Source organism: Penicillium cosmopolitanum (genome assembly GCF_028827165.1).
Source record: "Penicillium cosmopolitanum strain IBT 29677 chromosome Unknown utg000012l:1.0-3308103.0:1.0-3310761.0, whole genome shotgun sequence".
Classification (NCBI taxonomy): domain Eukaryota; kingdom Fungi; phylum Ascomycota; class Eurotiomycetes; order Eurotiales; family Aspergillaceae; genus Penicillium; species Penicillium cosmopolitanum.
The window spans coordinates 3,027,458-3,053,414 of record NW_026622682.1 but is presented as its reverse complement, the minus strand read 5'-3'; the positions used below and the strand labels follow the sequence as shown (position 1 = coordinate 3,053,414).

At 47.8% G+C, this 25,957-nt stretch overlaps 11 protein-coding genes across 11 annotated transcripts; 6 read left to right on the top strand and 5 right to left on the bottom strand.

The window, feature by feature from the left end:
- Positions 1 to 1,692: 1,692 nt before the first annotated feature.
- Positions 1,693 to 3,327, top strand: mfsA (glucose-inactivated glycerol proton symporter STL1; the record flags this gene model as incomplete). The annotated part of the gene is made up of 1 exon (XM_056638538.1): positions 1,693 to 3,327. The coding sequence occupies one exon, from the start codon at positions 1,693 to 1,695 to the stop codon at positions 3,325 to 3,327; it is 1,635 nt and encodes a 544-aa protein (XP_056482045.1).
- A 1,950-nt stretch (positions 3,328 to 5,277) lies between these two features.
- Positions 5,278 to 6,289, top strand: N7509_013900 (Arsenic resistance protein ArsH; the record flags this gene model as incomplete). Its single annotated transcript, XM_056638537.1, has 2 exons — positions 5,278 to 5,805; positions 5,888 to 6,289. Coding segments are annotated over 2 exons (930 nt in total), but the record flags the coding sequence as incomplete, so codon positions are not given.
- Positions 6,290 to 6,614: 325 nt separating this feature from the next.
- N7509_013899 (uncharacterized protein) lies at positions 6,615 to 7,615 on the bottom strand (the record flags this gene model as incomplete). The annotated part of the gene is made up of 4 exons (XM_056638536.1): positions 6,615 to 6,784; positions 6,856 to 7,201; positions 7,251 to 7,355; positions 7,412 to 7,615. 4 exons carry the CDS (start codon positions 7,613 to 7,615, stop codon positions 6,615 to 6,617), a joined length of 825 nt encoding a protein of 274 aa, XP_056482043.1.
- Positions 7,616 to 8,380: 765 nt separating this feature from the next.
- Positions 8,381 to 9,689, bottom strand: N7509_013898 (arsenic resistance protein; the record flags this gene model as incomplete). The annotated part of the gene is made up of 4 exons (XM_056638535.1): positions 8,381 to 9,037; positions 9,096 to 9,182; positions 9,265 to 9,407; positions 9,458 to 9,689. The coding sequence occupies 4 exons, from the start codon at positions 9,687 to 9,689 to the stop codon at positions 8,381 to 8,383; spliced, it is 1,119 nt and encodes a 372-aa protein (XP_056482042.1).
- Positions 9,690 to 10,591: 902 nt separating this feature from the next.
- Positions 10,592 to 11,008, top strand: N7509_013897 (arsenate reductase ArsC; the record flags this gene model as incomplete). Its single annotated transcript, XM_056638534.1, has 1 exon — positions 10,592 to 11,008. The coding sequence occupies one exon, from the start codon at positions 10,592 to 10,594 to the stop codon at positions 11,006 to 11,008; it is 417 nt and encodes a 138-aa protein (XP_056482041.1).
- Positions 11,009 to 11,526: 518 nt separating this feature from the next.
- N7509_013896 (uncharacterized protein) lies at positions 11,527 to 12,441 on the bottom strand (the record flags this gene model as incomplete). Its single annotated transcript, XM_056638533.1, has 1 exon — positions 11,527 to 12,441. One exon carries the CDS (start codon positions 12,439 to 12,441, stop codon positions 11,527 to 11,529), a length of 915 nt encoding a protein of 304 aa, XP_056482040.1.
- A 1,497-nt stretch (positions 12,442 to 13,938) lies between these two features.
- N7509_013895 (uncharacterized protein) lies at positions 13,939 to 14,499 on the top strand (the record flags this gene model as incomplete). Its single annotated transcript, XM_056638532.1, has 1 exon — positions 13,939 to 14,499. The coding sequence occupies one exon, from the start codon at positions 13,939 to 13,941 to the stop codon at positions 14,497 to 14,499; it is 561 nt and encodes a 186-aa protein (XP_056482039.1).
- A 702-nt stretch (positions 14,500 to 15,201) lies between these two features.
- N7509_013894 (putative MFS multidrug transporter) lies at positions 15,202 to 17,106 on the top strand (the record flags this gene model as incomplete). The annotated part of the gene is made up of 5 exons (XM_056638531.1): positions 15,202 to 15,387; positions 15,466 to 15,723; positions 15,796 to 15,974; positions 16,034 to 16,707; positions 16,763 to 17,106. 5 exons carry the CDS (start codon positions 15,202 to 15,204, stop codon positions 17,104 to 17,106), a joined length of 1,641 nt encoding a protein of 546 aa, XP_056482038.1.
- Positions 17,107 to 17,657: 551 nt separating this feature from the next.
- N7509_013893 (EF hand domain protein) lies at positions 17,658 to 21,070 on the top strand (the record flags this gene model as incomplete). The annotated part of the gene is made up of 2 exons (XM_056638530.1): positions 17,658 to 19,883; positions 19,937 to 21,070. The coding sequence occupies 2 exons, from the start codon at positions 17,658 to 17,660 to the stop codon at positions 21,068 to 21,070; spliced, it is 3,360 nt and encodes a 1,119-aa protein (XP_056482037.1).
- Positions 21,071 to 21,212: 142 nt separating this feature from the next.
- N7509_013892 (uncharacterized protein) lies at positions 21,213 to 22,891 on the bottom strand (the record flags this gene model as incomplete). Its single annotated transcript, XM_056638529.1, has 4 exons — positions 21,213 to 21,242; positions 21,426 to 21,781; positions 22,046 to 22,211; positions 22,262 to 22,891. 4 exons carry the CDS (start codon positions 22,889 to 22,891, stop codon positions 21,213 to 21,215), a joined length of 1,182 nt encoding a protein of 393 aa, XP_056482036.1.
- Positions 22,892 to 23,392: 501 nt separating this feature from the next.
- Positions 23,393 to 25,128, bottom strand: N7509_013891 (sugar porter family MFS transporter; the record flags this gene model as incomplete). Its single annotated transcript, XM_056638528.1, has 2 exons — positions 23,393 to 24,538; positions 24,622 to 25,128. The coding sequence occupies 2 exons, from the start codon at positions 25,126 to 25,128 to the stop codon at positions 23,393 to 23,395; spliced, it is 1,653 nt and encodes a 550-aa protein (XP_056482035.1).
- Positions 25,129 to 25,957: the final 829 nt, after the last annotated feature.

Below are 25,957 nucleotides of genomic sequence, written 5' to 3'. Positions count from 1 at the left end.
AGTCATTTCAATTCTGAAATTACGCCTCTGCCGCCATCTCCTGGTGCCAGAGAATGACGTTTCTGTTTTCCTGTGTCTGTGTTGCATGTGGGTATCCCGCTAAACCTGCAGTCTTGCCAGTGACTCCTTGTGTGCTATCTTCTTGGAAGGCAATCCTTAGTGGTGGAGTATCGCAAGATCGGGGCTCTTTCGGACTTTGCACCAGTACATACCCTGATTCCCCGTGGGGGCAGAAAATGGGGAAACGATAAATCCTAGTCTGGTTCCTGATTTCAGAATTTACCATTCGCTCTTCAACCAACGGCAATTATTAGAGTAAGCCACATCCATCAGATGAACTCTCTGAACTCTTAGCATCGCCTCTTGATGTCGATGCAAATATTCCAAATCCATTGTGCATATGCCAATGAACATAAAATGGATTGAGTCGTGGTCACCTTTGTAAATAGTAGGTTGTATTGGCACAGTGAGTCGTAAGTCATCTTGGATGGCTGGTCCATACTTCCCTCAAAGTGTTCGCTTCGCACGGAAGAAGGGTTCCTGAGATGCACTCAAACCATGACTAGTCCGTGATAAAGCATCCAAATGACTGGACACAGTGTACGGAGTACTGATTCGGCTCCGAGTCCACCTACCTCATAACGGGGTCGGAAGGCCGGCTTGGCGCTACAACACAAGTAACCCCGATGGCTTCCGTCCGCATACAAGCCCTGTGTGCCGCAAAGGGTGTGGGTGTCATTGGCCAAAAGAAACTATGAGTATCGGGGCAGACTATGCCTAGAATGGAGTTGGAAACTTGGCGAATAGATTTCGACGTCATGTTTGGGCGACAAGACCTTGGCGGCTTCAGGTAAGCATAGGGTGGCTGAAATCTAGTGTGGATGGCTTTTATGATAATAGTACTCCGTAGTACTCCCGAAAATTCCCAAGAGTCGAATCCAATTGCACATTGGAAGTATATCGTGTCTTAAGCGTGAAGGAGAGGATAAGGTAGGGTATTTGATAGATCCCTGTCAGGGAACTATCATATTGAGGGTGCACATAGATCGGAATAAATCATTCGGTAGATGTAAAGGATTCGGAGAACAAAGACACGGGCCAAAAAGATAAAACCACTGGGTCGGAGGGGCCTACCACGTAGAGAAGAGTATCCGCGGGATGAAAATATAGGAATTCAACTATTTGTATGCTGAACCCAAATTCAATCCTACCGAGTAGCCCCAGACTCATCCCGCAACGCCACTTTATGTGTAGATAGCTTTTGATAGTCTTCATCCGATCACCTGCTATCGTGCCATCATTGTTTATCCCGTCTCCCTGGGATTCTATGGTAGCATCCTACACCTCCCAATAAATCCGCACGTGAAATTAGTTTCAGATTCGCCATGCAATGCGCCAAGTGCCAAGTGCCCCCGCCAAACGCCAAGTAAAAGCGTTCCCCGACTGGAGAGTCTTCGCTGGACTTTCCAACTTGGGGTCTGGCCAAGATTAAAGTGGGTGTCGGATGTTCAATTTACAGTATAGCTTGGATGCGCCCTGAAAAAAGCCCCATGGGGCCCATGGGGGCGCTTCCTATAAGACCGCGGGAATTTCTGTCCAGACGCTCTCTTTCTTTCTGACTACTTTTTTTAGAGCTCGCTCTAACACTCTTCTTCCCAATTTTGACGGTTTGACTCTGCGTCTACCATCAATATGTGGACGACTACCAGCGGCTTGAGTGGCCGGCCACTTCGGCTGAGCATCACCTTCGCCGCTGTCGTGGGTTTCTCGCTCTTCGGCTATAACCAGGGCATGATGGCCGGCATCCTCAGCGGCACAGAGTTTACCGCCAACTTTCCTATCCTTGCAATGCCCGACGACGCGACCGCATCTCAGAAACACTACATCGATGTCATTCGCGGTGCTGTTACCTCCTGCTATGAGCTTGGCTGCTTCTTCGGCGCTTTGTTCTCCATGTTTTACGGCGACAGACTTGGTCGGACTCGCCTGATCTGTATGGGTGCCAGTATCTTGATCCTGGGTGCCCTGATTACAACACTCTGCTTCACTGGAAAATGGGAAGTTGGCCAGTTCGTCATTGGTCGTGTTGTGTCGGGTGTTGGAAATGGATTGAACACAGCCACAATCCCGGTATGGCAATCGGAATGCTCTGGTGCCCACAACCGTGGCTTCCTGGTCTGTTTCGAGGGCGCAATGATTGCTGGTGGCACCTTTATTGCCTACTGGGTGGTCTTTGGTCTCTCATATGTCCCAGAATCCGTTCAGTGGCGATTCCCCGTGGCGCTTCAAATATTCTTCGCACTGATTGTGGCCGGCGGTGCCCTGATGCTCCCGGATTCTCCATCATGGTTTGTCAAGAGAGGACTTGACAAAGAAGCTTGCGAAGTTCTTGGCAAGCTTAAGGGAACTTCCCCTGATTCCGATGAAGTGCTTCGCGATTTCAATTTCCTGAAACAAGATGTGGAGTCATCGAAGAACACTCAGTCAAACTGGAAGACCGTCTTCACATTTGGCAAGACGCAGGAATTCCAACGTCTTCTGATTGGTTGCTCTGGTCAGTTTTTCCAGCAGTTCACTGGCTGTAATGCTGCTATCTACTACTCAACCCTTCTCTTTGAAGAGCATCTTCATATGGAGAAGGAGCTTTCTTTGATTATGGGTGGTGTATTTGCAACTGTTTATGCTCTTGCAACTATCCCATCCTTTTTCATGATTGAAAGGGTCGGCCGCCGAAATCTCTACTTGATTGGCTTCCTAGGCCAAGGACTAAGCTTTGTGATCACCTTCGCTTGCTTGATTAAAGAATCCGAGCAGAACTCCAAGGGTGCTGCTGTTGGAATCTTCCTCTTCATCGTTTTCTTTGCATTCACTCTCCTACCACTGCCATGGATCTACCCACCGGAGATCAACCCTCTCCGTACCCGCACTATCGGTGCATCGGCGTCAACTTGCACCAACTGGATCTGTAATTTCGCCGTGGTTATGTTCACTCCCCTTTTCGCTGGCCAGAGTCCATGGGGAGTCTATCTCTTCTTCGCTCTATTCAACTTCTTGGGTGTCATATTTGGCTTCTTCTTTTATGTCGAGACAGCTGGCCGTGAGCTGGAGGAGATCGACATCGTTTACGCCAAAGCCCATGTCGAAGGGAAGATGCCATGGAAAGTTGCCAAGGACTTGCCCAAGCTTAGCTTTGAAGAGATCACCCAACAGTCGCGCGAGCTGGGTTTGGATACCAATGATCATGGTGTGCATGAGAAGAGCGAGCTTGGCCTCACCAGTGCCAGTGACAGTGACCAGAAGCCCGAGGAGCTCCCTGAGAGGCAGTGATACACTCGTGGTGAATGCGGTGTCGCTGTGTCGCTGTTATCGATGGTGCCCATCATGATTACTAGTACTGGTTACTCGAAACGGATTGTTCTACAATCCCTTTTGCTGGATTCATTCTTGGTTTACTCTAGGCCTCTGCTGGATATGTTGATGTTTTGATGATCGAAATGATGAGCAATATCTGGCCAAGCAACCACTCTATAGTTAAAGTTAAGAGTACAATACGACTAAGTCGAAGTCTTGTTATATAGAATTACTTCTCGACTGGCGTACTTCAATAATTAATGCGACCTTTCTCGTTCTCGATCTTCCACTCCAGGGCTCTCTAGCTTAATTAGTCTGCCTAATGTCTTAACTTCTGATCGCCTCTTCTGGAGACTCTTGCAATATATTAGAATGTAGTCCGATTATTGCAGCTACTGAAGAGGAGTGACCTATATTTCCGTCAATTGATGAAACCTTGCACATAACTATCCATTCTTTTCTTTTTCCAACTTGCGGGTCTCAATTTTGGTAAGAGAGACGATAACCATCCCATGTTATTCTCTTCCCCCGATCAAAATATGGTCGGCCTCGTTAGTAAAGAATGAATGGAAGCCAAAGGACATGGAGACTAAGATATCTCAGTCAAAACAGCCAGAAGGACTTGATTATCGACCCTACAGCCATCTATCAGGGTTCTTCCCCGATGAAAGCCATGTTGCATCTGAACGTAGACCATGTTGAGATCCATGCTCCTTCTGTTACAACGGGCCACCAATCGAAATGCTACCGAGCAAAGAGTTGTCGTGCTCTGGTTCGTATCACCACATATCTTGGCTTCATCTGGACTTTGAAAGTTCAAGTTGCTGGTTTCATGGTCGAATTCTGATAAGGGCAGAATATCCAGATGGTGTGAGCTGTTAGACTCAACAGCAAATGGCGAGGCCTCTGGTCCAGTGAAGCCTATTGGGCTTGTTACACTGAACAAGTGACTAAAAGAATTTAGCGAAGTCGGACTGGGAGAGAAAGTAGGCAGCGATGGCATGGGCTGTATTAAAGAAAAAATCAGAACGGATCTTTCTCACTTGTATTCAGAGAAATTTACTGTTGAAAACGGGGGGGTTCCGATCCCAATATCGTCATCTATAAACCGACCCTGGGGTCCCCGGATGACGCCTAAGCCGTGAAGCAAAGATTGCATAGAATCATTATCGCTTTGTAATCTGCCCACAGTCGTTTTATGAAGCAATTCGTTCGAAGCAAGTGTAACTTCGTATTCTTGGATCCTGCTTTCGAGGCTTCGGATGTATTCCTGCCGCCGTGCCCTTGACTGTCGTTGGTTATGGCGAATCCGTGCGAGATCCTCGGCCTGAGAAGGGATGGTTAGTCAGTAAAAATACTAATATATTATATGGAAGTTCACAATAGCAGCCACTTGAACACCGACCTTTGTTTTTGTTTTCTGTCGTGGCATGGTCCACGGTTAATTGTTCTCGCAGCTCACAGCAGGAAAGAATTCTGGCAGCTACGGAGACAAGTAGCATGGTTTGGATACAGTTAATCGGTGAGGAAAACTTCCAAACAAGAGAAATCCTAGGGTAACTATTATGATTTCTCATCCTACCCCACCTGATCTTTCGAAGAATGACTGATTTGATGACCGATTGAAAGAGTTGTAGCAGGATTCAGCAGCCAATCACAGAAACGTGGCATGTCACCACATTCAGAAACACCGCGGGGCAATAATAAACATTTCTCATTGGTCAGGAACATTTGCTCTGCGCATCCAATCATCGTTCGCCGATGACATGCCGTTGTTTCTCGAGATCAAACAAGATCGACGGCTCTCTTCTTTCTTCGGTTTTTTTTTTCTTTTTTCTTTTTTTTTGACCTAGCACTATGATACTTGTAAGCCGTACAAGGTCACACTGGGCTACATCAAATAGCGTAACGACATTAAGGATAGGTTCTCACTCAAGGCTGCCCCTTTCTCACCAAACCTATTCGAAGATGTTATTTTCCGCGATTTCTCAGCCAGTGGCAATCGACACCAGGAAAACTGCAATCCCCAACAAGCCCCCGATGGCTTCTGGATACCGGACTTTAGCGTTACAATCAAGTGAAGACGACTTCAATATCCGTCAAAAGTACCGGCCATTCATTTTTGGGGATGACACAGCAGAGGACTGGGTCAATGGCCTTGAGTTAACAACTGCCCTGGACATTTCCGAGAATGTCCATCAAAACGGAAACGAGAGGCTCAAGGTGCTGGTGCTTTACGGAAGTCTCCGGAAAAGATCATATTCGCGGCTTGTTGCCTTTGAAGCTTCCCGGATCCTTTTCCGACTCGGGTGCGATGTGCGCATCTTTGATCCCGAAGGTCTTCCAATGAAGAATGATACCGACCATGGACATGCAAAAGTACAGGAAATTCGAGAGCTGAGTAAGTGGAGTGATGGGCACGTCTGGGTTTCACCTGAGCAGCATGGAAACTTGGTTAGTAACTCCTATTCTTCTACTTTGTGTTTCAAGTTGATATCCCCAGTACTAATTCATTTCTCTCGTACTTTCTTATCAGACTGCAGTCTTTAAAAATCAGATTGATTGGATTCCTCTAAGCACTGGAAGCGTCCGTCCCACTCAAGGTCGAACGCTTGCCATTGCCCAGGTGTGCGGTGGATCGCAATCTTTCAATGCGGTTAACTCCTTGCGTATTCTCGGTCGCTGGATGCGTATGTTTACGATCACCAATCAATCCTCGATTCCAAGGGCCTACACCCATTTCCCAGATGAAGGTCAACCAGGAGATCAACGGCTCCTGCCTAGTGGTAACCGTGATCGTCTGGTGGATTGTATGGAAGAGTTTGTCAAATATACAATCTTGATGCGACCACACATCGAGCTTTTCGGGGATAGATTCAGCGAAAGAGAGGATAAAAGGTTGAAAGAGGCGACGACTGCTGCTAATACGGCTTCGTGAGCTGGGAAATGTTAGATAATAGATGGAAAATAGCAACATAGACAATCGCAGTGCAAAGTCACTTTGGTAAACCGTGTATGTTTGACTTCTACCTCGATATGTGGGCCATCTAGACATTCCATAAAATATTGTTGTCTCATAATGCTAAATACTATATGGCACTCCAGACCATGTCGAATGGTTTATCCTCATTGCTTCGGGAATCCTTGGCTCAATTCATGGAATTTTCAACGGTCCGCCTCGGGCTTTACGGCGAAAATCTTGAAGGAACCTTCAGAGAAGAACCAACCAGGGTAGTTAGCTGTGTATCTTCATTGATTTATCTTCAGGTTGTCTCACCAGTCCAAACGTTGAAGTCTACATCCGGCAGCTCGGATGTGCTAGATTTAATAGGACCACAGCATGAGCTGGCAGGCCCTGATTCATTGAATCTTTCTCCTTGCCACATTTCCTTGTAAATGTTCAGGTCGCTGTGAGTGTTCAGAATTAACGTATCTTCATATGTCACGTCAGCCCTGGATCCATTCATCGCAAAAGTAAGACTCGGATATGAGTTCTGCAGTTACCTCGAAATCCTGCCTCATGTAGGTATCGTTCGTAATCATCGACCTGGCTAGCTCCAGCTATACAGCCAACATACAAGGAAAGATCTTTTTTGATGTCTTCAGGTAGCTCTTGGGTTGCTAGAATATCGCTGATTGCAACCCTGCCTCCCGGCTTCAACAGGCGAAACATCTCTTGAAATACAAGTGGCTTTTCGGCTTCCGGCACCAGATTCACGACACAGTTACTGATGATGCAGTCAACGGTGGATGAAGACAACGGAATAGAAGTAATGAACGCTTCAATAAAGGTTGCATTCGAAGCTCCAGCATTTCTCGTGTTTCGACGTGCCAATTCTAGCATGTCCTGCTAGATCTCAGCAAAAATTGCTACTGAATTTAGAGGATAGTCGGCATACCTTAGTCATATCAATGCCAATCGCCTTTCCTTCTGGCCCAACCTTTTTCGCGGCTAGCAAAACGTCGATACCCCCACCACTGCCTAAATCAACGACTATCTCGCCCTATATATCCTGGTATTAATATAATCACCAAGACATCGCCGCAAGCTATTTCTCACCAAGGCAATGTTTGCTGTTGCCAATGGATTCCCACAGCTGACACCTAGATTGGCGTTGTCGGGGATAGAGCGTAATTCCTCTATGTCATATCCAAATGCGGTTGCTACCTTTTGCTCGTATTTCCTCAGATTATCGGGCTCGGTGTGGTTCGCAACTGCTGCATAGCGCTCTTGCACAGAATGATAAATGTCCTCCGAATTCATTGCGAGGAAATCTAAAGTGGGGTAGATATGTAAAATTATGTTTTGCATGAGCAGTAGAGTCATGAAAGGAAAGAAATATTCATTTTAACAACGCAATTTAGAAGAGTTCGGGTCTAAATATATACTCGAGAGATCATATTCTGCTCAATTTATGTGGAGCTGGGTTCCTAATAGCGTTCCAACCTTAGAAGGTTTCTCCCTTCCTGATTCAACCATTTTGGTATGTCACTGCCAAGCCGAGAGATGTCACCAGGTTCGCCCCAAACTAGGAATGATTGTCATCACACTCACGTTATGAATAATTTAGCAACGCGCGAGTAGTAAGTTTAGACCTTGAAATAGTATCTAAATATATGATAATTGTCGGAAACAATTGGCGAGTTAAAATTGAATTATCTCGGATGAGTTTTCATCGCGTGCTAACGATCTCACATACCTGGGCCTCGCCGTTAGCAATTTACGATATGTATAAGTATCGATTCGTGGCAAAAAATAGGAATGCATGCATTGGCATGTCACTGGAATTATGCAGGGTATAAACCAGCCCGCTTCCAGCACACACAGCTTACAAGAGATTTCTAGAAATCCGTCGGATTTCTGAACAGTATTCGTTATTAATTGAATTGTCCATTAGCTACTAGCATTTCTATCCCTCGTGTCTCAAAAAAAAATACCATTTGATTTCAAAACAACCCTTGTCAGTGGATAAATAAATAGCCATGCAACTAAATTCGCAAGAATGGAATTAATCTCTCACTTTTCTGTTCAATCCTTCCATCTCACCCGCTTAGCTATAAATTTGACAACATAGACAAGGCCAAGCAGTACTGGGACTTCAATCAATGGCCCCACGGTGGCAGCAAGCGCTTGGTTGCTATTTGCGCCGAAGGTTGCAATAGCGACAGCGATGGCAAGCTCAAAATTATTGCTGGCAGCGGTGAAACTTTGAGTGGCGGCCAACTTGTAACCAAACCCAAGCTTGTAAGTCACAAGAAGAGTGACGAAGAAGACAATAATAAAATAAACAATAAGTGGAGCAGCAACTCGGATCACTGATACGATTTGATGCACCACCTGGCGGCCCTGAGAAGCGAATAACACAAGGATAGTAAAGAGAAGCCCAAGAAGTGACCATGGGCTCACCCACTTGAGAAACACCTGGTCATACCAGCGTGGGCTAGCGATCTTTCGAAGGATGATGCGGGTACTGATCGCAGCACCTAGAGGGATTCCAAGGAAAACCGCCACACTTTTAGCAGCAGTAGAGTAAGATAAAGTAACTTGGCTGTCTGCGTGACTAATGACTTTGATGAAGAAGATCGCCAAGGGAGCGAAGAGCACCATCTGAAGAAGTGAATTAACTGCAACAAGAATTGCACAGTATTCATTGTCACCGCCAGCGAGACCGGTCCAGATAAGGACCTGCTCAGGAAGGAAATATTAGTTCAGTAACGGCATAGGATAGAACATAATTACTTACCATAGCAATACATCTAGCCAATCCAACGAGAATCAAGCCCTCCCGAAGTTCTGGTTCGTCCGGTAGAAAAGCCCATGCCAGTGCCAGCTAGTATGTAATATTAGCAAGGATCGTTCCAAGGCTGGGATAAGTCGAATGCTTCTCCAAGTCAAAGTATTCTGTATCTTACCATGAGGAACGGAGCAATAATCCAGTTAACAAATATACTGAACGCAATCTGAACCCAGATCCTTCGCTCTTGGAAGACGTGGTGTAGAGATTCATATCGCACTTTGCAAAGAATAGGGTACATCATAACCAGGAGACCAATCGCTTATGAAGGTTAGTCACAGAATACGGTTGAGTAACGGATGATTAAGTACCAATCGGGATAGAAACACCAACAAATTCCCCCTTTTGAAGGGCGGGACCCGTATTTTCCACAAAGTTTCCCAGTATAATTCCAATAGCCATGGCAAGGAAGATCCATACGGCCAGAAAGCGATCGAGCCAGCCGAGGCCTTTAAAGGCTGATTGCTTGGTTGCAGATTCTTCAAGTTCGTTGGCCCTTTGCTTTTCAACATCCTCGTCCGTGGGAGTTCTTGGAGATTGCATTTCGGCCGCCGCCGGGAGATCTATCCGCGATAGTGTGGCCATCTCTAGCACCAGCAGACGAGCTGCGAATGGACAAGGAAAATTCTATCGGTGAGTCGACGAAAATGAAACGAAAATGAAAATGAATCAACTATAGCCCTCTGTTAAATAACTATACGAAACCCGTACTAGTTTTGCCTTCAGGGAAAACCAATGGGCCAATCACACCGGACGAGTGACAGTCTGCCGCTATCGACCAATGATGTTCAAGCAGTGACATGCTCGAGGCTCGTGATTCGTCATGAAAAAAAAGATCTTGTAAATTTTCGACCAATCATCACCTCGGAGTGACATACAGCTTGGTATCAAGAGTAAATCTACGTGGACATCCTCAAAATAATCTTCCATACCACGCCCTGACGGCCTTGGGGCACAGTGAGACCGCAAGCTGCCAATACATAACTGTTTGTAATATAAATATATCAGGGCGAATCAAATGACCAGAGCGATTTTTACTCTGCCGGTATGAGCTGTATTCATGCGACTTCTTCATGCACCGGGGCAACGACTCACGAAATGCCCCCCATAAAACCCTAATGAACTGCGGGACGCCCCTAGATATCGGAATGTTCTAGACTAGTGGATTATTAATTTTGTCTACTGCACGTCCTAGAGTTGCCATGTAGTAGTATATAAAAGCCATGAACAGCTGTCCGGTGGTAAGGTCCATTTTTTCTTTGTTCCCTAAAATCAAGCACTCAGCGCATAACCTTTCGTCTCATCACATCCATATTATATATTGGAGCAATTGTTTCTTTATATCCGCCCATAATTCCCGTTGTGATAGTAATTCCGATATCCCTTACACTCAACCCCAAGCTACTCCACAACAACCGCTCAACCGATTAGCCGCACAGCACACAATGGCTAATACGCCTAGCGTTTTGTTCGTCTGCGTGCACAATGCCGGTCGCTCCCAAATGGCCGCTGGTTATCTTAGCCATCTTGCCGGGGACACCATCGAAGTCCGTTCCGCTGGATCAGTCCCAGCCGACTCTATAAATCCCATTGTTGTTGAAGCCATGCTGGAAGAAGGGATCGACATCAGCAATCAAAAGCCCAAGATTCTAACGCCCACTGCGGTCCAGGCCAGCGATGTTGTCATCACCATGGGCTGTGGAGATGCCTGCCCCTTTTTTGCTGGCAAGCGCTATCTCGACTGGCAACTTAACGACCCGGCAGGAGAAGGCATAGATGCTGTACGGGTCATCCGAGACGAAATTCGTTATTGTGTTGAAAGTCTTGTTGCAGAAATCCGGCTCCAGAGTTCAATGGGTTGAAGATGCTATTAAGGACAAAGGCCCGAGCCTCATATCGCGCAGGCCTAGTCACTTCACGCCGCAATAGTGATTTAGGGCCTTTCAGCTTCAGTTATTCTTCCATCCTATAAACATTTCACTGTGATCGTCCCTCTCAACAGGTGCTACCTAAGGGACGCAATGCCACCGATCGGATGGCTATTTTAAATCTTATGCCGAAGATTGTGAATATAGTAACTATACAGTGGCTTGCGTTTCATCTAATCGTACTCTATGCTAACACTTCGATGGTATCGGCCTATTTATCACAACGGGTGAACTCGCATCAACTGAAGTTCATATCGAATTCTTCCATTCCTTGTAGGCCGAGACGCCCGGAATGAACCCCATCAGGATCCACTTGGACCCAATAGCATCATGTGCTCGAGCATGGAAGACAATTACACGTGGCACTGGGATTTTATTTACGACGAAGGAATCTCATCGATTCTAAGGAGTGATAACAGCAGTTCCAGGAATTCTGGTTATATTGCCGTGACCTAGAGTTTGAAAATAAAATCCGAGATCTCAATATCTCCCATAGCGTCATGTAAATAGCGGGCACAGACCAATCGGGCAACCCCTGGAGTTTCCGTCAGAGCCAGGAGAATATCAGTGAAGCGAGCGGCTTCCGGTATAACTCGAAAAGCGTATTCCGAGCTCTCCTCCAATGCGCAGGCCCGCTCGTACTCCAACCTAGAGATCTCTGCAACAAACTTGGCTATCAAAGAACTCTCCCACATTCCTTCCTGGCATCTTGACTTGTACAATAAGGCAATAGCTTCTTGCCTGATTGAGTGGGTTCGACATTTGAGAGCAACAAGGTAAAGTGACGGAATAATACCAGACTCGAGAGTGAATGTGAGACAAGGTAAGGAGGATGAAGGGTCGGTACTCTGGATATTGCTGATGAACCTTCCTGCAAGTTGTACGACACGCCTGAAATGCTCGTCAAAGTGGTCGCAAAGCTTTTCGTGTGTGTCGCGACAGGTGGAAATTAGAAAATATACGTAAAAATGCTGGACCTCGAGCAATATCACAGGCAATGAGTAAGAATGAAGGGCTCCCCTGGAAAGAAGTTTGAAAGCGCCCAACCACGCTTCAAGATCAGATTTGAGCTCAGTCATCTCCTCTGTCATTTTGAGAAACGGGTTCAACTCTGTTGTTCTAGCACATGCATGATACATGCAGAGATGGGACACCAAGTCCGAGTCATAAATGGTATTTTGGTTGTCCAACTTTGTGGAAACAAGCTGGAGCAATTTACCGCGGAAGCTGAAGACGGCATTTGCAAGGAAATCCAGACATCCTCTTGCCTCAGCGATGGTAGCGAATCTTCTTGGGATTATCATTGGAGAGGGTAGTTGATCGTCGTGACCAACAAAAGCCAGCGCAGGGCTTCTTTCTCCAAACATAGTCGAGTCGTAATCCAACCTAGCAAAAGAGCGAGCTATCTGACAAAGAATCGAGTCACTGTGGTGCGAAGGGAGTCTGACAGCTAATGCCTCTGAGTCTCTTCGATGGCCTATCTCAACATCAAGGGACCCGGAGCAACATAAAATGCGCAGACCGGTGCGAAGATGGACCAAAGCTCCTACTCTATTCCCTTGAAGCATTTCAAGGCATATGAACAGAAGACAAGCCACAAGCGCAACGTGAGTAGCAGACTGATCGGCCTTGACATCGAGACGTTTTCGAAGATGGTTTAGAGACTTGACATACTGTTTAATCGCAAAAGGATGGCTTGGCTCACAGAAGCTGTTGAGTTGAAGGGTAGGACACTTTGCCCTCAAGAATCGATGCATAGCACCAACGGCTATAGCTGCATGTAGAATACAAGGCTCATTATGGCTTAGTTGTAGGACTAGCTGTTCCCATATTGATGAGCCAAAGCACCCAGGGATTTCCTGTGCGGTGTGACTTCGGAAGAAGCGAAAACTTTCACATTCCACAAAACTCAAGAGTTGGGAGATGTTAGAATTTATTTTCTCGTGCAGCGAATGATTTTGAGTGCATGACCTTGAAGATCGAGGCTGCAGACTTCGTTTCCCTTTATGTTTCTCTGTCGCGTCACGGGCGGAAGGGCCTAGGAGCTCATACCCATCGCATCGTCGACCAGTAGAAGTACAGCGTTGACAGGAGGGCCTTTCTTCGTCGCATTTTATTTTTCGAACTCTATAATGATGGTAAGATTAGACCTACGAGGGCAGCGGAAGCTTATTAGTTAGAGCACGTACCTACAAGTGCGGCAGCCAGTCCTCGCTCGGGTATTCTTCATTGCCACCGCTCGCATAATAAACAGAATGTAAGAACAAAGTGGACTGGTTAGATGAGAAATGTTGCGGTTTTTGACTTGATCTTGAATACTATCATAGTGGTCAAGCTGAAGGAAGCCCCGCTCGAAGTTATCATGGTCGTGCTAGCTTGTGTTATGCTGATTGATGAAACGTGGGGGCCAACGTAGTGATCAAGAACCATGATTGGATTGTTCGGCAATGAGAAGTCGAGAGCCAATCATGAAATAACGCCATTCTGTCAGAATTAGACCAAGATCAAATCCAATACAATACATGATATATGACCTGGAGCATCCTATTTGTTTGTTCGGCGACCAAGCTACAAGAACCAATCAAATTCTACACGACAGACAGTAAAGATAGTTGATCGTCAGATACTAGACCCTATTGTCAGTTCTTCTGGCATCAGCATTTCAATGAGGTCGAGAAATAGCAATTTTCTTCGTAGGTGCTTGCGGTATAAGTATCTTGTGAGTTGTCGATATTTTCAATTGTTTACTTTTTTTGCTTCCCTCCCACATTCACAATTTAATAAAAACTTGAACGCTTCAACGATCCGTCAGAAGGGCTTAGTCAATATATCCGAGTCTTTGACCACTCTTGTTTTCAACCAATATGTCTACTGGAATTCAAATGATCCACGTCCATTATCGGAGCAATTCTCTTTTGCTCCTGGATTCAGATGATATAACCCCACTGTATACAGTGCAAATAGGCCGTAAGACACCGCAAATGCAAATGGTTTCACTCTGCGAGGAGCATGCTCAAGTCCCCAGCGATAATGACGGCAGCGCACGCAGACTGTCCACCGCATTATTTAAGATGCTAAGTACGGACGTGCAACTTTCTATTCGCGGGAAACCAGCTCTGATGCAGCGTTCCAACCTCTTTTCTCGATCGTACTGCTTCCGAAGCGTCGCTCTGGATGGGGAGTCTCTGTTGTGGGAGGCTGATGGGGCTCTTTCCGGGGATTTCAAACTTGTCCATCGGCAGAATGGGCAAGTGCTGACACGGTTTCGGAACAAGGTATTTTCAGCAGTAGAAGTTGGGTCCTTTGAAATGGTCGGGGAACTATCTGAGAGGCTCAAGGAGGAAATTTTGATCACTGGCTTGTCAGTGTTGGTCATGGTCCAGAGTTTGAATTTGGCTGGAATGGTTTTGATGGGAAGTGGGTAGATTTCAAAGTTAGTTGTTGGAGTGGATATTATATACTACTGTTGTTAAACTAGTGGGTGCTATGACAGAAACAGAGGGAAACCCTGGAATTTTCGAGTATATGCGGTATAATAGGAAGTGGAAGTGTGCCGACTGTCCTGGTGTATATCAGTACCCGTACTATAACTAGTACTACTAGTGTACTATAGCCATTCTGATGGCCCACATCACACAAGTCACGTCATTTTACTCCACTCTGTTTCCATGATAAGAGAAGACAATTGAAAAAGAAACAGAAAAATTAAATTGAAAAACAAAGACTACGATAATCAGATCAAAAATGAACAGTTCCCATTGTATCGCGATGTTCATCCTCGGCAGTGAATTTGCCGACGAAGCAATAGCCGAAGTGCCCATGGGAAGCGGAGGGAACTGCGAGAAATCGGGGAAATCGGAGAAATTGGGCCGAGCTGATTGGTCATACTGGAATGACTAATCCAGTTTGACGTGAGGGGAAGTGCCTATCTTCACGTGACCAGGTATTCCGGAAAGGGAAGGGGCTACCAATAGGCCAACACTAACTACAGTAGCAGTTAGCATGGCTGATTAGTAGTATTAGTGATACGAGCTGGTGCATTTCCTCAATCTCTCCCTTCTACTCCACCCCCCCGAGATACTCCTACGCCCTGCCCCGGGGAAAGCAGAGTCGACTATCACCTCGCCATGCTTCCTAGCGAGACTTCCCCGCTGCTCCAGAACAACGGGCCTGCTTCTACCGGGGCCATTCCCACCCGCGATGCCGATACCGAGTCTGGAGACAAGCCAATTGCTTCGGAGGAGCTGGCCAAGGAGCCATTCCCCGATGCGCAGAAACAGCTGAAATATATCATCCCGGCAATCTCAATTGGTGTATGATAACGCATTTCTACCCTGCGCCGGCCCTCGTTGCGACGTTACATACATTCAGGCTAATCATCCACCCCGCAGATTTTCCTCTCCGCTGCCGACCAAACGATTATCATGGCCAGTTATGGTCAGATCGGTAGCGATTTGAAGGCCCTGAATCTGACCAGTTGGATCGCCACCTCGTACTTCTTGACCTTGACTTCCTTCCAGCCGCTATATGGCAAATTGAGTGATATCTTTGGTCGCAAGGCCTGTCTACTCTCGGCATATGCCATTTTTGGATTGGGATGTCTCTTTTGCGGGCTGGCCCGCAATATCAATGAGCTGATTGCTGCACGTGTAGGTTACGCCGCGGTCATTTCCGAAGTTGAATCCCGTAAACGAATATCCGACTGACAGTATCCTGTTCAGGTCTTTCAAGGTATCGGAGGTGGCGGAATGACGACCGTAGTCAGCATCTTGATGAGTGACATCGTCCCCCTGCGTGATCGTGGTCTCTGGCAGGGCATCATCAACATCATATATGCTACTGGTTCGGGAACTGGGGCACCTCTTGGTGGTATTTTGGCCGACTATATCGGCTGGCGATGGTAAGACCTATACTCCACCAGACGCTATTATTGGTGCGGCCTGTCTAACGTTGTTTCAGGGCATTTTTGGCACAATTCCCCATGTGCATTCTCGCCCTCATTGCCGTGTCACTGATGCTCAAACTCCCAGCTCGCGAGAATACCCACTGGAAAGTCAAACTTCGTCGCATTGATTTCCTCGGTGCTTTAGTTCTCGTTGGGGCCGTGCTTGGATTCCTGCTGGGTCTAGATCGCGGTAGCAATGTGTCATGGAGTATGCCCATAACGATAGTTTCGCTGTCTGTCTCCGTCGTCCTATTCGGGCTCTTCATCCTGGTCGAGGTCTATTTTGCCGCGGAACCTTTTGCCCCGGGCCATATCATCTTCAGCCGTACTTTCTTCGCCCTATACTGTTGCAACTTCTTCAGTTTCGGCGGCTGGCTTGCCGCGCTATTCTATATTCCTCTGTATTTTCAAGCAGTGGATGGAGTCAGTGCGACGGTGGCGGGACTGCGACTCCTGCCCAGTATTTTGTCCGGAGTGACTGGCTCGCTCCTCGCCGGGATCATCATGAGACGCACTGGCAAATACTTCTGGTTGACCATCGTGGCATACTCCTCTTTAACCGTTGGATGTTTCACGATCTACATTTTCTCCGGAGGAGTCACTGAGAGTACGGTTCCGATGATTTTGGGAATGGTCTTTTCGGCGTTTGGAAATGGCATTGGTGTCACCACCACCTTGATTGGGTTAAGTATGTGTCCACTGTATTCACCCCTGCACATCAAATTGCTTACCGATAATCTTAGTTTCCAATGCAACCATCGAAGATCAAGCTGTAGTGACAGCTTGCTCTTATCTCTTCCGCTCTCTCGGGTCTGTAATCGGTCTGTCGCTGTCTTCGACGATAGTCCAGCAACTCCTACGAGAACGACTGGCCCTCAAACTCAAGGACAGCAAAGATATCGATTCTATCGTCAACGGAGTCCGAGAAAGTCTCGACTATATCAAGAAACTCGACCCGGATGTTGCCCAAATTGTGCGCAGCTGCTACGGCTGGTCGACTAACAAAGGCTTCGGCTTCATGGTGATCGTCGTGTTCTTTGCACTCTTCAGTGCTTGTTTCATGCGCGAGGCCAAGTTGAGCCGTTGATCGAAATGTGACAAGTTCGCCAAAAATCATGACTAATGATAGTTCGACTAGATCTGTTTCTTTTCTTTTTTGCATATTTGGCATTTGCATCGGATTTTATGACGGTACATATATGTCCACCTGGGCAACAGGATGGGACTTTGATGGGAGAAAAGTACGCACTTGGATACAGCTTTAGATTGAGAAGTATAGTATAGTATTAAGAGAGAACCAGTAAAAACAAGCCATGGATCAATGCCTACTAGTAGGAATAATGTTGCCATAGTAGTACGAGTAGCTACTAGTATTCTACTAGTCGTAGGTGTTATTGTGGTGATCACCTGGGCAAAGCGGTGAAATGACGAACCTCCGTGCTGCGTTGGAACTCCCTCTCCAACACCTTTCTTACCTCCACCTTCTTTCCAAGGTTTTCTCCCTTTCCCACCTGGAGCTTTCAATCCATTCTAAGGTTCCCTTTTGAGCTCGGGTTTCAACCTTGGAAGTTTCCAGCTCGACGATGACCGTTCGATTGCCGTGACCGTCTCCCTACAGCTTCACCAGCTCCCTCCGCCATGTCCGAGCCGCACTCCGGACCGGTCTCATTGGCGCGATATCGTCCTATCCTGTACCTTTTTACCGGCGTAGCAGCTGCCTACGCCCTGCTATACATACATAACAATGTTGTCTCCCCGCAGTCTTCGGAAGCCTCACTCCGTCGTCGCAACGCCGTGCGCCGCACTCGTCGAACCGAAGCCGAAGAACTGGGCCTCACCGGAACACCATCCTACCGCGCAATCACCCACCTGGAGCAGCTAGAGCGTCAGAATGGCGTATACGGGACATTTCGCATTGAGACAGAAGACGGACGACGTGTGGAAAGTGGTCTGCTGCCGTCGTTGCTGGCAACACGCGACCAGCTGATGGAGGAAGTGGGTGTTCCTCCAGCTCACGCGGAGCGCATGCGTGAAATGATGGAGGATACCTTTCTCGAATCCTTTTTGGCCTTGGATTTCCCTGCTTCGCACACCCTACCGGAGGACACTCCTGAACGCACCTACTTGACAGAGCAGCTACAACGACGGGGAATCTCCCGGGCTGGAATCGAAAGAGCGCTCATCCGTTTCAATGGCGATGAGAACTACGGCGACCAATTGCGTCAGCGCAGACAAAACGGCGAGCGCGTCACCCTTTCAACCTCGACTTTCCCCGACGTGGCTGCATCCGCTCAGAACCCCGAAGCCGCAGAGGCCCCGGCCGATGACCAGAGTGTTTTTTCGTGGCGCGACGGCAACAATGACGCATCTCCTACCCGCGAAGGCCAAAATCTGCTCAACTTATTATACCATATTGCGGAGGATCAGGCACGGAGAGATGGCTATATCCATCGTGGTGTGACCTGCAACAGCTGCGGTGCCATGCCTATCCAGGGGATACGGTACCGATGTGCGAACTGCATTGATTACGATCTCTGTGAGACATGTGAGGCAATGCAGGTACATATCAAAACCCATCTGTTCTACAAAGTCCGGATTCCAGCTCCATTCCTTGGAAATCCTCGCCAGTCTCAGCCAGTGTGGTACCCTGGCAAACCAGCCATGCTACCTCGGAGCCTCCCCCGACCTCTTGCTAAGCGCCTGATGAGGGAAACCAGCTTCGAAAACACTGAACTCGATGCACTTTGGGATCAATTTCGCTGTCTTGCAAACTACGAATGGGCCGACGATCCAAATAAGCTCTACATGGCGATCGATCGCAAGACCTTCGATCGATGCTTTGTACCAAACACGTCTATTCGACCCCCTCCTCCAAGTCTAATTTATGACCGCATGTTTGCCTTCTATGACACTAACAATGACAACCTGATCGGATTTGAAGAGTTCCTGAAGGGACTGGCCAGCCTCAATAATAAAAGCAACGAAGAAAGACTACGCCGTGTGTTCCGCGGATATGATATTGATGGAGATGGCTACATTGAGAGGAAAGATTTCCTTCGCGTCTTCCGGGCCTACTATACACTCAGTCGAGAGCTCACTCGCGATATGGTTGCTGGAATGGAAGACGACTTTCTGGAAGGAGGAGCGCGTGATGTTGTCCTTGGCAGCCAACCGATCAGCTCTGCATTCCCGGGCAACATCCCATCGGGCGAAGCCTCGCGTATTGGCGAAGGCAAGCGACCTAACCTGGAAGGCGATATGGAGCTTGTTGACCACGGAGGCATTTTGCGACATGATGGTAACGATGTCGGTGATCGCCATTTGGTCATCGGTGATTCGGCCGTGAGGGAACAATTTGGTCGGACAAGGCCGATGTTCCCATCGACTCTACGACTCCCAGCGACTGGCTCAGATTCTCGTGGGCCTAACCCGGCTCCGCCCGGGGACGAGGAGGATGGCGACGATAACGACGGCGACGATGTTGACGACGACGAGGAGGAGGAGGTAGAAGAAGATGATGACGATGATACCGAGTCTGACGCATCTGGCTCATCAGCAGGTAGCGGTGGCTGGCCGCCAGCTGAGCACCTCCTCGAAGACGACATTATTCACGCCCTCGGAACGTATGTGCCCCCTCAGGAAATTACCGATCCGATCGATAGAGCTCGAGTGGTGACAACGATTTACCACAGGATGCGCGACGATGACAGAAGACGGATTGACGAAGCCCGGCGACATGGTATTGACGAACGTTGGCGGAGAAGAGCGTTCTATACCGATGAAGAGGACGGCGCTTCCATTCCCGATGGCTATCAGAAAGACCCGAACTTCGACGACCTCTCCGAGGATAACGATTCTGTGGATGTTTCTCGAGAAGTGTCGCGCCCACCTTCCCTCGCTCACGATCTTCTTCCAAGGTCCGGTTCCAGGATGATCTCACAGATGACTATGATATTCGATCTAACCCCTCAACTTCCTCTCGGAGTATCCCAGTCGGCGAGCGGTGGGGTGGCTTTGAGATCCCGGAGGTTGAAAAGGATGTCGGCAAAGAAATTCTCTACCAAGTTACTCAACAGGGCTTTAACGAACTACTCGATCTTTTGTTCAAGCAAAAGGAGGACCTGCTCATGGAAGTCTGGCGTACCCGTACAGACCGCAAAGTCTGGTCCCATGAAATCGATCTCGTGCAGCATACAGGGCCACCGCCAGAGCCTCCCAAAGAACAAGAACGGGTGCCCAATAATGAAGAAGAGCTCGAGGAAATGACTAAAGATCAACCTCTTGACGACCTTCTTGAGAGTGCTGGATATTCAGTGGTACAAAGCCCTGCTTTGGAACCTACCAACCCAGTCCTGGCCCCTCCACTGCCTGACTCCTTGTTGCAAGACGACGATGTCCGACCAGTGCACCTTTCCAACCCGGAAGATGACAATGGGCTTGGACAGGACCACTCTTTCGATCAAATGGACGATGAAGACGTCACAGACAGCAGTTCACTCGCTTCCTACGAACTAGAAGAACAAATTCTGAACACAGAAGACATCTCCTTCGAAGAAGAATCCTCGGACGAAGAGCCGGAATCCTTCATCGATGAATCAGCCGACTACGATCCCACACTCCCACAATTCCGTCCTGATGTCGCTGATGTCGCATGCCATGCCTCCCCTCACAGCACAGCGACCTCCGATCTCCCAGATCGCCTCCGCCTCGAACCAAATGGTACAACTTCCCTTCCAGCGCCTCCATCCCCACAAGCTTCCCCACAAGCAGAAGCAGTTGCACCAAAACTCCCTCCCTCCCCAATGCAACCCTTACCACCACCATCAAAATCCATCCAACCCGCAGCAGCGCAGGATAACATCACACCCCGACGCCCCTCTAATCGTACCCTCGTCCGATGGGCCTATCTAAACCAGGTCGAGCGAGACGCCAAAGAGCGCGGTGGAAGCGGAGCAAGACTCAACTTTGACGAATTCTCGCACCGTATGGCTGCAGACAAGGGACGCCGGTTGGCCTTTGTCGCTAGTTGGATTGAAATGGCGAGTTTCTAGGCATATACGTCTTCTCATGATTGTTACTTTACCCCCAACCTGTACATTAGATGTCCGATTGCAAGTATCGAAGTAGATCGTCGTTATGGTATACTTCTCGTCCTGTTTGATCTCGCGGTGTAAATTGGAAATGGCCCTTTGGCTACTTCATGCTAAGGCTCCTAGTGAGATACTAATGACAGTTATTAATCTCCAAAGATGTGTGAATCTCGAACAGTTTGACTGGACTTCAGCTCAATGGCGCATTGACCGCATCACACAAAAGTGGTGAAGGGTCCTCGCCACCCAGCGGGGGCATCATCATCCTACACGCCTTCTTTCTTATACCATATCCTCCGGGTACCTCCCTACTTACTTCATACCGCCAATCATAGTGTCGATCCTTGCGGTGATCAAATAGGTCAATGATGGCATCCCCGACAAGATTCTTCCAATTGAACTTGTTGCTCCTATCACTTTGGTTCATCCGGTCGAGCGGGTCCATACCAATCTCCGTCGCCATGGTATAATATAACACTAGGGTTTTCCAACAGTACTTGAGATACTGCCCGAGAGCCTCTCGGTTCGCTGGGTGTAGCGGATCATGTGGTGGATCGAGTTTGCTCTTCGGTGTTTTGTAGTCTGCGAACTTCATGATTTCCAGTGCCAACTCCATGGGAAGACCCTTCGAGCATAAAATCGACCGGAGCTCGTCTACCTCAGACGACGAAGCTACATAGGAGCAACCCTCGGGTCTCCGAAGTGACAGGAATTCACGAATCGGTACCCTTCCATAAGGCCCTGCTGGACCGTACTTTGCAGAAGGCATCCAACGGGGAAAAGAACTCTTTTTATTCCCTTTGCTTATGTGTTTGTTGATACCTTCATCGAGCAGCCAATGTTCGCCCTTTCCGGTGTTTTATTCCAAGAGTTCACATGATTGCATGCCAAAGAACTGCATGTGAGGGTATGTCCTCAGGTCCTGATCTTTCGCACCAGACTCAATAAGTGTCTGCTGGTAGAACCTGGCATTGCGATAGTCCTTTTCTTCGGTTCTGCCAGATGCAGAATCCCATGTTTCGGGGAAGCAGTATGCTACATTAAGGGAGACATAGACCGAGAGCATCTGCCGACATAATTCCTCCCATCCAAGATCGTGGGGCTTTTCAAGGTTAGTTAGATGCTCATGATGACAAGAAAAGAAAAGTTTACACCTTCGAAATATGATCCGTCATGCCAGAACCTCAGATAATTTTCCGGATGGGCGCAAACACGCAATATCGGTTCCATCTCCCCATATAGAAGGAGCGTGAGTACGAAATTATTATTGAATATTGCCTCATCGTTTGAGTCATCACCACTAGAACGCCAATCAATCTCAACACGGGGGTTTCGAAGAAACGCCGACATAACTCTTTCTTCTTGAGGGATGACTACACATGCGCATTCATCGCACAAATGTGTCCATCTGGGATTCTTTCCCACAACTTCAAATGCTTTGCATTTACCTGAAGGACAAGTGTTGGCTCGGGGCCAGTTGCGGGGCCAGTTACCGCGCCATCGACGGACTGTAGGTGATATCTTGCGAACAATAGCTTCATCGAGTATCACATCCGATGACTCGGGAATATCGTAGTGCTCCGGATACTTCTTTCGCTCGCAGACTGAATGCTCGTCGAGAGTTTTCACAAAGGCATTGACAAAGTGTGTCAAGTCCTTCGCCTGATCGGGTTTCATGCGCGGGTAGAGATTTGTGGCGATGTTGTTTAAGGACGTCGGGGTCTTCCATTCTAAATTTGAGGCGAGCAAGGCCCATGGGATATTGTGCGCTTGGTGCGCCATTAGGTATGTTCCGGTAAAACTCAAATCATGTCTCGGGATGTGTTTGGAATTTATTGCATAGGCTGCTTGTATGAATCAGAAAAAAAGCCACAGGGCGATGGGGAATTCTCACAGAATTTGATGGCCCCCAATTTTAGGGCGGCTTGTGAGGTGGCACGCTTACTTGTTCAGATGAACCTCGTTCGCTCTTTTTTTTAGAAGACCTGGACTCTTACCTGACTGGAATTATACGATTACTTGATTTTGCACCAATATTAAGCAATGAAAGAGAGGGAAGAATGAATTTCAAGTTTCCGGGTAAGATACTAGTATGAACAATTCAATTACTAAATATCGGTTTCCGATATTTCGCGCTCCCGCTAGATATTCTGGCTTCAGGCTCTCATTCAAATCATTTGCAATAACACAAGGTAAAAATTGGCAAATTTGCTACTCAATCTTGATAAATGTTTTCAGTGAGGTTTGAGAATGAGACAACCCTGGAACTTGAACGCGACGTCCCTATGCTCTCAGCTCTTCAGCTATAATTCCTTGCCTCACAGATTGAACCGCTGATCTCATAAGCTCCCTCTCGGCGAGACCTTGCACATCTCCAAATTCCTCGTCCATTTCCTCAAGTGTTTTCCCCTTCGTCTCTGGAACCAATATCAGTGCCCAGACCCCAGCCAAAAAGCACATTACTGTGAAGAAGATATAGGTTCGATAACCTTGGGTTGCCATCATTGGGGGTGTAGCAATTCCAATGACGAAATTGGACAGCCAGTTGACGCAGGTGGCCAAAGCGACGCCCTTGGATCGAGACGCTGTGGTGAACACCTCAGAAGGGAGTGCCCAGCCCAAGGGTGAGTAGGAAACACCGAAAACAATAATAAATAGGAAAGCGAAGGCAACGCAGGCCCAGCCGGCTCCAGTATGATTCAACCAATCGTGAGAGTATAATCCGCTCAGGATTGCAATGACCATGTAGCAGACAGCGCAACCAAATCCACCAAAAATAGCAAGAGGGCGGCGTCCAATTCGGTCAATTGTCATGATGCAAACAAATACCCCGACAAGTTGCAGGATATTGAAGACGCCAGATAGAATCAGAGACATTTCATCTGATTGACCGAGCGATCGGAATAGCGTGGGTGCGTAGTAAATGAATGCGTTCACTCCGGAGAATTGCTGGAAAAAGCACACGCCAACTGCAACAGCGGTCCGGCGCCAATTCTTCTTCTTAAGCAAATCCAGCCAGCTGTGCACTTCTAGTTTCCAGCCTTTAACTCCAGGGTGGGTCTGTTCTGCCACAAGGCGTTGGAAAACGACTTCGGAGAGGATCGCACTGTATTCAGCCTGCACGCGTTCATCTGTGGCAGGGAGTCCTCGAAGCCTTGTCAAGCTAGCCATACAATCTTCAGAACGACCCACGAGCGCAAGCCAACGTGGGGAATATGGGAAGAAATGTATACAGACTCCCAGTATGGTAGCACATACCATCTGTAGACCAAGGGGAAGTCGAAACGATAAAGTTCCTTCTAGATGTCGAGTGGCGAAGGTAATCCAATACGCGATCACAACCCCGGAGACGATGGAAACAGACTCCAGAACCAGCAATGTTCCACGAAGGTTCGGTGGTGCGATCTCCGAAATGTAGAGAGGCGCTGTCTGAAGATGAAGATCAGCAAGATGCCGCGGTACATCAAAATGGACTCGAAGAAATATAAAACGAGGAACAAAAGGATACTTACCATAGCCAAAGTTCCTACGCCGATACCACCAATTGCTCTCCCAGCAACCGGAGTTCCAAAGTCGGGGGCAGCTGTCTGGATGATTGCACCGAGATCAAAGATGACCACGACAACAGTCAATGCCCACTTTCTCGAGATCTTGTCCGCAAGATAAGGCATGAAAAGACAGCCAACAAATGCTCCAAGCAACAACATTCCAGTCATGAATCCCGTGCCAAAAGAAGTCTTGGCCTGGGGGTAGAGCGCATGGAACTGGTCCATCACATTGATGATGGAAATGACACCTTGATCGTATCCGAAGGAGAAACCGCCCAGCGATGCCAGAAAGGCGGCTCCGAAGACATATCCAGATGAGAAAAGACCTCGCACTCCTTCTGGGCCGTATGCCTCAGCGGAATGGCCGAGTGCGTCACGCGCTTCGACAGTGCTGATGGCAGTCACTTCAGCATGTTCTGAAGATGACTCAACCACAAACTTCTCGGTCTTTTCACCCATGTCGTTCTCCATCATAGCATAAAAATATGGATTGAAGAGGAGATAAAAGTGTGATTTGGTATAGTCCCAAATCCTATAATCAAGGCTGAGTACATGGACAATAGGGGGACAAATGCACCAGGACACAAGATTCTTATATTCAAGTTTTATTGGATATATGCTTTCCTGGGGATAACGGGTCTGGGGTTCGGGACTAGGTCGAATTGGAGCTTTCCATTGGCTCCGATCGGAGACAGTTTTTGGTGGCTGTCAAGGTTTCGTGGAGGGATGCCGATGCAGCCCGTCCCGTTCATCGGAAACAACCAGCAGAAGTGTCGATTGGACCTCGGGGATAAGATGACGAGACGAAAGCTTACGGAGACGGCATGGGCTGCCAAACTAAGCAACCCCAATTCTGTGGAATTAATGGAAGAAGAAAAAACGCGGCGACGAAATCAAGTTTCATGAAGAATTACCGAATATGGAAACCTGCGGCGACACCAAGAAACGCCGCTCTGACATCGACGATCCCCCAGCCCCAACTTCACGCAAGCCAATTGGTCCCCATACGCGTTATTTTTGCAGGTGCCTGTCAAGCGGGCGATTCGAGAAGCCCCGTGTTCAATATCGGCGATGATCTCTACAGACGGATTTTCTCCGTACCCGCATGACTGCTCTCACGAGGCATGATGCATTGGATGCGGAGGGTCTCTACGAGGTACTAGCAATTACTTACTACTAGCTATGCGGGGAAGTTTGCGGTTCCAATTGATAGCATGGATCCGTTTGAGAGAGACCAGAGGTTGATAAATAAATAAGTAACCCCAATCTCTCAAGGTGCAATATAATAATTTACCTCTTG